Source organism: Canis lupus, chromosome 19, assembly GCF_048164855.1.
Source record: "Canis lupus baileyi chromosome 19, mCanLup2.hap1, whole genome shotgun sequence".
Taxonomy (NCBI): domain Eukaryota; kingdom Metazoa; phylum Chordata; class Mammalia; order Carnivora; family Canidae; genus Canis; species Canis lupus.
The window spans coordinates 34695858-34706823 of NC_132856.1; the positions used below are offsets into that span (position 1 = coordinate 34695858).

Below are 10966 nucleotides of genomic sequence, written 5' to 3' on the forward strand. Positions count from 1 at the left end.
AAATGAAATCTTTAAAAAAAAATTATGAACTGCACAGATCCACTTACATATGAATTTTTTGATAAATATAGCACAGTACTGTAAATGTATCTTCTCTTCCTTAAGATTTTCTTAATAGCATTTTCTTTTATCTAGCTTACTTTATTGTAAGTTTACAGTATATTGTACATGTGACATACAAAGTATGTGTTAGTTGACTGTTGATGTTATTGGCAAGGTTTCTGGTCAATAGTAGGTTATTAGTAGTTAAGGTTTTGGAGGATCGAAGTTATACATGTATTTTTGACTACGCAGAGGGGGGTTGGCACCCAAACCCCTGCATTGCTCAAAGGTCCACTGTACTTGAATAACCTCATCTGTAAAATGGAGATGACAGTAGCTTCCTGAGAGTGCATGGAAAGGATTAAGTGAGATGATGTATGGAAAGGTATTAACACAATGCCTAGTCTGTAGTAATTGCCCAGTGTTAGCTATTAGTGATGTGGTAGCTGAATGAAACGAATTCTTCGTTCTGAGAGTAACATGTGTTCTTCAAAATCTATTCTCTTAGCTACCAAATGATTTTGACATTGAAAAAGCATTACTGAAGTTTCCTGTGAGATATGAAGAGAGCATGAATACCGTGTTAGTACAAGAAATGGAAAGATTTAACAAGTAAGGATCTATCTCCCCAGTGGTTCAGAAAACAACCAACCAAAGTTGATTTAAAAAAAAAGACACACTGGTATTAAATTAAAATTTTAAGAAAAATGATCAAAACCTGCCATTTTCTTAGGATCTACCCCTACTCTTTAAAATGGTATAAATGATGATGATGGAAATGAGATCTGATTTTACTGGTGAAAATATTCATTAATCATAATTCTCACTCATCTGTCACTATTCTCCTCAGGAACTAAAAACCAAATGAGCTGATGACAAGTCTTGACACATACACACTTCCCTTGTCTTCCTGAGTCCAACCTAGATTAATTAAATACCCCATGAGAGCGAAAAATTATTTGCTCTGAATGTTTTTATTGAATTTTCTACAATTCCATATTGGCTTAAGGAATGGAGAAATTATTTTAGTTATGAATTTTCTAAGGTGTTTTCAAGTTTATTTGGGTTTCTAGTCTTGTTAACACATAAAAATAAAACATTTAAAAACACTATGATGCCTTAATTCAGTATTTTTTATACAAAGGCCATATATATCTATATATAATAGCATACTGTCTCTCAGTTGCTTAAGCTTCTAGTCTAAAACCCTCAGCTCAGGTCTATTTGTGGTTTTCTTAGCAGTTTGAGCCTACATGGGAAACAAAGTATGCAAGTGTATCAATGAATATACACTTTATGCTTTAATGCATTATTCCACAAGTCTCAGCCTTTGCATTACACCTTTTTATAACTTTTTTCCATATTTGCATAACACCCATAACATATTTACCTGATATTTTTCCTAAATGATTCCCTGCTTAAATTAGCCTAGTCTGAAGCCCTAATACTCAGAAAGCAACAATTTCAATATTTTTGTTGAATTATTTTCTATATTACATAATGATTAAAATGAAAAATGTATCACCTAAAAGTACCTTTCATTCAAGTGGGAGGTGGCTCTATTTGGGGAGACACTCTCATAAAGCTGTGAATGAGATTTCTGCTATTTCTTCTCTGAAAACATAGTGTATTGATATATACCCTCATATGTACATTGATGACATAATTCCTTTCCTTGCAGTTTAATTAAAACAATACGCAACACTCTACAGGACCTTGGAAAAGCTATCAAGGGTGTGGTTGTAATGGATTCTGCACTGGAGGCACTCTCTGGCAGTTTGCTTGTTGGAAAGGTTCCAGAAATATGGGCCACACGATCCTACCCAAGCCTTAAGCCCCTAGCAAGTTATATCACAGATTTTCTAGCCCGGTTGAACTTTTTACAGGTAAAAGATTATATATTCTATTTATATATATACATAATTTTATTTTTTTTGGTTGACTGGAGAGAGATTAGAAACGCTCTGATCACTTGAATGTCTCTGAGTTGAGCGATGTGGTTAGCAGTTTTATGGTAATCTAGCCAAAATTTTGAATATTGAAAATAGGGGCACTTGGGTTTCTCAGTTGGTTCAGCATGTGCCTTTGGCTCAGGTCATGATCTCAGGGTCCTGGGATCGAGTCCCACATCAAGCTCCCTGCTTAGCAGGGAGTCTGCTTCTCCTTCTCCCTCTGTGATTCCCCTTGCTTGCATTCTCTTTCTCTCAAATAAATAAAATCTTTAAAAGAAATAAAAGAGGGGGGCTCAGCGGTTTAGTGCCTGCCTTCGGCTCAGGGCGTGATCCTGGAGTCCTAGAGATCGAGTCCCACATCAGGCTCCCTGCATGGAGCCTGCTTCTCCCTCTGCCTATGTCTCTGCCTCTCTCTCTCTGTGTGTGTGTCTCATGAATAAATAAATAAAATCTTTAATAAATAAATAAATAAATAAATAATAAATAAATAAATAAATAAATATTGAAAACAACATACATTTCAAAGTACTGAGTAGAAAGTTAAAATTTTACTTTGCTGAAGTCCAAGTAATATGTGACATTTTTTAAGATTCTAGGTTTGTGGCTCTCTGAGTCTGCATACTTGGTCTTGTGATTTTAATACTGGTGGTAAATCACAAAGAGAACCCAAGATTTGGATTTACCAATAATTGACCATTGTCTTAAAATCAGTTGCTTCTTATACCATATCTCATAAAACCAGGGAAAAATGCTTTGAAATCTCCACCCCATCCCCACCCCATCCCAAAACACACACATAAAGGATCTTCAGGGCACTGTTTTTCCTCCCCAGGGACTCTGCTTGACCCCACTGTATGGTTAATAATTATGTGGGGTAAGAGGTGGGGAGGGTCCCTAAAATACTTCCTGGAAATTCACATCAGGTATATGACCTTTCTGTGTTCAGTTGCCTTCCTAGTACACAAGAGCTTTATTTTCATGTGGAAGCTAGCCATAAAATAGCCAGTGCTTATAAAGATAGGGAGAGAGAAGCTTTCTCATTTGCCCCTTTTTAATTTTTACCAATCTGATAGTTCAACCATATCTTATTCTTTCAATCTGTTTTTTTTTTGAGAGAGAGAGAGAGAGAATGTGTGTGTGTGTGTGTGTGTGTGTGTATGCTGAGGGAGAGAATCTCAAGCAGACTCCATACTGAGCACAGAGCCCAACTCAGAGCTTGATCCCATGACCCTGAGATCATGATCTGAGCTAAAATCAAGAGTCAGATGCTTAACTGACTGAGCTACCCAGGTGCTCCATTTTTTTTTTAAATACCAACCTTATGCTTCTTCTGGTATGTTTGCTTGCTATTTGTATTCCTTCTGTGAATTGCTTCTTTATCTCCTTGGCCCATTTTTCTTCTGGGCTGTTTCTGAAAAATTAATTTATAGGAGATTTTTGTGTAGGTTTTAATTTAACAAACAAAACTATCTAGAATGGGGTTTTCAGTGTTCAGGCTGTAGAAGAGTTGCCACTTAACAGTTTTCTCATCCATAAAATGGCCAATTTCCTCATAGGGCAACAGTCCATGGTATGTGGTAAGAATTCAGAAAAATTACTTAATTGTATTCCTAACAATAGTGAATATGAGAGTGTGTTTCTCAGAATTAATGTTGTGTTCTTTTAATCTTTGCTGATGCAATTCATGAAGCTGAGCATACCTGGGCAAATCCTAGCCACATCTACAATGTCTTCTGAGTTCCTCCTGTGTATACCAGCCTCTTTCCCCACTTTATCAAAAGCATGTGAGCTATGGTTAATCACATCCTCCCCCATGCCATAATCTTCTTCTTCTTCTTCTTTTTTTTTTACACTTCACTTCCCAAGCTTTTCTGAAACTTTTATTGGCGCTCCTTACATTTCCTGTATACTGCTTCATTCCTAAAGGGCCTTGAAGAATTATTACCTTGGTCATTTACAGGGGTCCTGGCATGGTATCTGTCAGGAGAGTCTCCAGGACAAATTCCTTTTGTTGTTAAGTTCACACCGAACTCCCTACTTTCTGAAATTTGAATTTCCCCTTGGAATCATTCTATTCAAATGAATAAGAAAGATTTTACTCATTATGGAGCACTTTTATCATCCTTCTCCACACACCTTCCTCTGAATGGATCTCTCCTGCATTGTCCCCTTACCCTTAAAGAAGCTGTATAGTTTTCCCCTCGCCTTTCTTTCTCCTGGACTTTGGACCTCACCTTCCAATGCTTTTTAGAGTGAACAAATGAAGCAGATGAGTCATCTGGAGTTTTCTTTCTTTTCCTCTTTTCTCTCTCACCATTTATCCTATTTACCTTCCCTTTCTCCTTCCTGTGCTTTTTTTTTTTTTAAGCTTTCTACACACTGGCTCTACTCTCAGATTAAATCCTGGATCTAACACTTAGTGTCTATGTGACTTTGAGCAAGATGTTATTCATCTTTATGCACACCAGTTTCCTCATCTGTAAAATGGGAGGAATAACTCATGAGTTATTTTGTGGACTAAATGAGGTGATGCATGTAAAGTGCTTAGCACAGTGCCTGGCACACACTATATACCCAGTAAATGGTAGCTCATTCAGAAACTCTATACAAGTAGCTGACCCAGACACTCGTGACATTCTTGGCTAAGGAAGCTCTGGAATGAGCCAGGGAATTTCCTATACACTTGCCTTCTGGGTTCTCAGAGTTTTCTTGGGCATGGTGCTGGTTCTGTATGGCTTGAGTCCTTGTCAAGCTCCATCTCTTTCTCTACCTCTTCTTTATCTATTTTTTATTTTTAAGATTTATTTATTTGAGATTGAGATTTTAAGATTTATTTATTTATTTATTGAGAGCATGGGAGGGAGTCTTGTAGAAGGAAAGAATCTCAAGCAGATGCCCCACTGAGCAGGAGGTCTCCCCAATGCCTGGCTGGATCTTACAACCCTGATATCATGATCTGAGCGGAATTCAGGAGTCAGATACTTAACCTGCTGAGCCACCCTGGTGCCCTTCCAACTCTTCTTGATTTGATAATTCGTGCTGTTGCAACATCTCTAGCACCAGTCTGTTCTCTTCCACCCAGGAAGCAAAGCTGGCTTCTTCCCACAGTGCACCACTCAGAGACAAAGTTCATTTTATTGATTCATCTGTTCATTCAAGTAATGTGAATTGAATTTAATTCATTCAACACATGAGGGCTCTGTGATATGATGTGTAAGATGTCTAAAGGTGGTTGCTTTTGAGTGGGATTAAGTAATATAATCTCCAAATAATTTACCTTTGGCTCTTTGCAGAAGATGTGAATCTTTCTAACTTTGTTTTATTCAGGTTAATGTTAAAATTAGTTTGAATTTTCCAAGGAAAGCAACTATAAGGGAAAAGAGGTAGAAGGCCAAGATAGGTTATGTGCTTTGTGTCAGGGAAGGGAATCCTGTGATGGAAAGTGTGGGCAGCACAAAAACCAGAATCAGGAACTGCATATGAGGTGATGCTGTGTGAGTTGGGAAATAAAAATAATGGATTTTTTTTTTTTTTTGCCCTTTACAGGACTGGCATAATTCAGGAAAACCTAATGTGTTTTGGCTCTCAGGATTCTTTTTCACCCAAGCCTTCCTAACTGGAGCTATGCAGAATTATGCCAGAAAATACACTATCCCTATTGATATACTAGGATATGAATTTGAGGTACAGTAACCCCCAAACTCCATACTATGTCATTTTATCAAAATCATGTATTTAAGCAAGGAAAATATGCAGAGTTCCTGTCTTTATGGTCCATTATAAACTATTTGACTTCTCTCCATTCTTTGTGTTTCGTGAAAGTATATAGTATTTCTCTTTCTGTGTCTGATAGGACTTTTATATGTTTCAATTTTCCACTCAGTCTAATGCCACTCTTCTGTTGTCACATAAATTAATACGAGGTACAGTAAAACTTGATAAAATGCTTCAAAAAGAACTGTATTATACATTTTTACATTTACACTTTTATTGACAAATTTATGGTTCTGCAAGTTATGATATAATGGAGTTTCCCTGAACACATTCTGAAAATGGAGCAAATGTTTTCCTTACATGATGAAGTTGTCTGGGGAATAGACTGTTACTAGTGTGTGCCTCTCCTTTCAGGTCATCCCTGCTGATACATCCGAGACTGCTCCAGAAGACGGCGTGTACATCCACGGATTATACCTTGATGGAGCGCGTTGGGACAGAACCAGGTCAGGGCTTGAGACTGTGGAGGCTTCTTTCGTTGTAGCCAAATGGGTAAAGCACTCTGTCTGCTGCCGCTCCCCCTGCCCCTCCCGCCCAGTCCACCCCAACAGAAGGCCTCTCCTAGGGAATATGGCAAACAGTAAAAAATATCAGAATTCTTGCCATAAATCATTACTCAGGCTAGGGCAATTGATAAGTGAGTTTTTTAAGGTCCTAAAGAATTTTTAGCTAATATTTTTCAGTGGTCTGACTAATAGAAAAGTTAGTTGACATTATTTAAGAGTTTTAGGACTCTTACCTTCTGTTTTGTAACATGCAGGAGTGCCTCACTTTTAAACATTTTACGGTTTTAGTAAACTTCCCATTTCTGTTGGTGAATGGAAAACTTTTTCTTATAGTTCAATGACATAATGAATAAATATTTAAAATAAATACTGAATTTCCAGCTTAGGAAACTGAGCATTGCTGTACTTGTTTAAAATACGGAGGGGTGGAGTACCTGGGTGGCACAGTCAGTTACAGAGGACTCTTGGTTTGGGCTTAGGTCTTGATCTCAGGGTGGTGGGATTGGGCCCTGCTGGGCTCTGTGCTCAGCAGGGAGTCTACTGAAGATTCTCTCTCTCTCCCTCTACCCATCCCACTCCTGCTCTCTCTCTCTAAAATAATAGATCTTTAAAAAAATATTTAAGGTTAAGAGGGAAGGAGAGAGATTATTTTGCTTGGAACCCTGCTCTTTATCATTCCATTAATAAGCACAATCCTCTATTTCCAGGGTCAGGCTTTGCTCTCAAGGGACGATTAAAGGCTGAGGCCCAGAGAATCACTTGAGGGGAGCATGAAGGAGGCTGTACAGAGATCATTCCAAGACAGGGCTAAGAGGAGATTTAGCTGCACCTAGTTCCTGTGGTTATTTTTTTCTCTCTTCTTCAATCTGATGACATTTGTTGGGGCAGCCCGGGTGGCTCAACAGTTTAGCGCTACCTTTGGCCCAGGGCGTGATCCTGGAGACCTGGGATCAAGTCCCATGTCAGGCTCCCTGCATGGAGCCTGCTTCTCCCTCTGCCTGTGACTCTGCCTTTCTCTCTCTCTGTCTCTCATGAATAAATAAATAATAAAAAACAAAATCTTAAAAAAAAATGACATTTGTCTTAACTTACCTGTTCTTATATATCTATTCATTCATCTTTTCCTTCCTTCTTCCTCCCTCCCTCCCTCCCTCCTTTTTTCCAACTAATAAACAAATAACATAGCGTAGGGAAAAGAAACCACATTTTCTAGACAGGCAAATATACAGTTGAATCCTGACTCTGGCACTTAAGGGTTGTGTTACTGTGAAAACTACTCAACCTCTCTGAGCCTCCACTCTTCATCCATGGAACAGGAATGGGGACAATGTTACAGTGAGGACCAAGTGTGATAGGATAGCGTCGCCCTCATGGATGGTACTTAAAAAGTGACAGGGGTACCTCGGTGGCTCAGTTGGTTAAGCAGCTGCCTTCAGCTCAGGTCATGATCCCAGGATCCTGGGATCAAGCTCCGCATCAGTGGAGAGTCTCTCAGTGGAGAGTCTGCTTCTCCCTTTACCCCTTCCCTCCCCTTGCTCATGAACATGTTCTCTCTCTCTCTCAAATAAATAAATAAATAGTGACAGGAATTTATATTTGTCTACTGTTTGCACACATTGCCTTGCCATAATTGTCTTCTGTTTCTTTCAATTATTCATTGCCGTTTCCTTGGCTTTGTTATGTTTTGTTTTATATTTCTTTCTCTGCATATTCTGGTCCTCTTGTATTAAAAGCCAGTATCTAAGTAGCAATTTCTAGAAGTATATTTCATTTTATTTCTAATAAACATGTCAATTTCTCCTCACAGTGGATTGCTTGCTGAACAACATCCCAAACTTCTATTTGACCTGATGCCCATCATATGGATAAAACCAAGTAAGTATATCTCTAACAAAATTTCCTATGAGTTTTAGGGAGGGTAATGGTAGAGATTTTTAATGGCTCCCCCAATTAAGTCTCTGTTCAAACCTATTAAGACTTTGTTCAATTAAACAGCGACTTAATGTTTACATTGGAAATATATTGTTCCCTTGTTTCATGTTGCATTCATATTATTATTCTGGGAATATCATTCTGCCTCTTTTTCCTCTTATCCCATGGGATGCAACATCTTCTCTGCCCCTCCCACACACTTATACTTTCCCAGAGTCCAGGGCTTCCTGTCAACATTTTGATTCTGAAATGCCTTTGCACACCTCTCAGAAATACACATAGGCTTGACACCATCTCCAGTTAGTGGCTAGAGTCTTCTGGCTACAGGAAACTCTTAGACCCAAGAGCCAGCCAGGTGCCCCAAAGCACAGATATTGCAAATCACAGGGAGTGGAGGCCAACTCTCTCCTCCTGGGAAAGCTACTTACTCCTTCCCTTCTTCTGCTACCATCATTTTTCCACGAGTCTAAACAAATGAGGCTCATTCTTTTGTTTTTTCTTTCTTCTCTAGTGTTTTTGTTTTCCAATAACTACTGATGGAAACATTTCCAAATTACCCACAATCACCACCTAATCCATTAAGTATTTTCATTATTAACACACTTCAATTATAATTATGAGAAATATAGCTTTAGTTTAGATAGACTTCTAATATCTCATATCGGGTCTTTGAAGGATAATATGTAGGTTCTTTCTGTGAGTAGGTGAGAGTTAGTGTGTTTTTCCTAGTAATAAGCTGCTGAAAGCAAATAGTGACTTCTGCTTCTTCTGATTTATGCGTTTCTTGTATTCAGGCCCTAAGCATCAGTGTCTTCTCTTTTTATCTCTGCCTCATTTCTGTGCTGTTTTATTCTTTCTTCTTTACTCTTTCTTCCCTACCTTCTCCTCTCCTTCTCTCCCAGATCCTTTTGAATGTTTTCACACCTTCAGGACTCTCTAACAGTGATAAAGATACTTTATTGATTTCTATGCTCTAGACCAAGAATCGTGCATCATATGAAATCATTTGTTTCACAGCCATAATTATATACCAACTGTAAACTACAATAACAACATTGAAATGTTCAAATATTATAATCATGATCTTAGATTCAGTACTAAAATAGTTATTCCTTTAGTCACAGTGGCTGTTTGTATTTCTTTCTTTTCTAAGCCAAAAAGTCTGAGATTGTGAAGTCAAATGCCTATGTCTGTCCCCTCTACAAGACAAGTGAACGTAAAGGAACTCTTTCCACCACAGGACATTCTACTAACTTTGTCATTGCAATGATGTTAAAGACGGACCAACCCACTCAACATTGGATCAAGCGTGGGGTTGCCTTACTTTGTCAGTTGGATAACTAAATTGGACAAACAAGAAAAAATCTGAAAGACATTTCAAAAAAATTCTGTGTTGTCTTCACTTACTTCAAAATATATGTATTATAAAACCAAGTATCTTTGTGTCACTTTTTTTTTTTTAAGAGACTCTATGCCCAATGTGGAGTACAATATAACACTTGAACTCACAACCCTGAGATCAAGCCCTAAGCTAAGATAGAGTTGGATACCTAAGCGACTGAGCCACCCAGGCACCCCATGTGTCTTTCTTTTAAATAGTCCACCATTCCTGATGCACCACTCTTGACTAGAATATAGCCCTTCTAGAAAACATGAAAAGAAATGTTTCTTCAAAGAATATGAAAAACCTTTGGAACTTTCATTTATTTGATAATAGGTGAAAAACAGATTTTGGGAAACTTACCAGATAAAACTTATATCAGAAAATACCTTGTTTTCCCAAGTGTTAAGTCATTTCTTAGTTTCAGTTATAGTTGACTTTGCACTCACCTACCAGAGGTGATTCTAAATAAGGAAAATATCAGAACAACTCCAGAAACAAACCTCTCACATCACACTTTTACAGCATTAGCTCCACTTCTCACAGGACCCCTGTGTCAAGGGAGGGGAAACTCAGATAGTACAGTTTCTGTGCAAAAGCAATAAGATGGCTGGGGGCAGGAGCACCTGGGTGGCTCAGTGGTTGAGCGTCTGCCTTTGGCTCAGGTTGTGATCCTGGGGTCCTGGGATCGCGTCCCACATTGGGCTCCCTATGAAGAGCCTGCTTCTCCCTCCACCTATGTATGTCTCTGCCTCTCTCTGTGTGTCTCTCATGAATAAATAAATAAAATATTTTTTTAAAAAAAAGATGGCTGGGGGCAGGCCTACATACCCATTGATTTCCTGTTTAATTGGAAATGCCAAGCGTCTCTTATTTTAATAGTTAATAGTCTTATTATTTAGCATATATTCATAATATTAGTATAGATGAACAATTCTAAAACATTTCAATGAAACAAAACTATAGTTGAAATTTTATTATCTTGTGTGAAATTAATTTCTTCCTTGAGATTCTCAGGATACTTGAGGCCGCAGCTCTGTAACCTACAGAAAATGTAGGTGCAGCTACCCAGTGAATTGGGACTGTTGGGACAGTTGTTTTGATAAATCGGTCAGAGAAAAAAAAATGTTTGGCCTCTCTAGTGGAAAATTGATTCTGTTCTGCAGTGGCTATGTGCGTGAGTCTTAAGAGAATGAATTATTTCACACAGAAAATGCCCCCCTGCAAAAGCATTTTATACCAGGAATAAAATGTTTGGTCCTTTAAATTTGATGAATATAGCAGTGAAGAAAAGAGATCATGTTTCCAAAGAGAGCTAAACCACATGCAAAAAAAAAAAAAAAACACGGATAATATGCCAGACTGTCTTATGATCAGGT

The 10966-nt window shown here is 38.1% G+C and overlaps 1 protein-coding gene across 3 annotated transcripts in view; it reads left to right on the plus strand.

Moving 5' to 3' along the window:
* The window catches only part of DNAH12 (dynein axonemal heavy chain 12), a 203784-nt gene extending 194144 nt beyond the window's left edge, over positions 1-9640 (plus strand). For 2 of the 3 annotated variants that reach the window (XM_072785758.1, XM_072785759.1), the window contains 6 exons: positions 551-654; positions 1724-1928; positions 5541-5678; positions 6123-6214; positions 8082-8149; positions 9360-9640. In XM_072785758.1, the coding sequence (XP_072641859.1) occupies positions 551-654; positions 1724-1928; positions 5541-5678; positions 6123-6214; positions 8082-8149; positions 9360-9550 (798 nt within the window). In that variant the 3' untranslated portion in view covers positions 9551-9640. Of the gene's footprint in view, positions 1-550; positions 655-1723; positions 1929-5540; positions 5679-6122; positions 6261-8081; positions 8150-9359 lie in introns of all 3 variants that reach the window. The other variant, XR_012011905.1, reaches the window with a different exon arrangement.
* The last annotated feature ends 1326 nt before the right edge of the window (positions 9641-10966 follow it).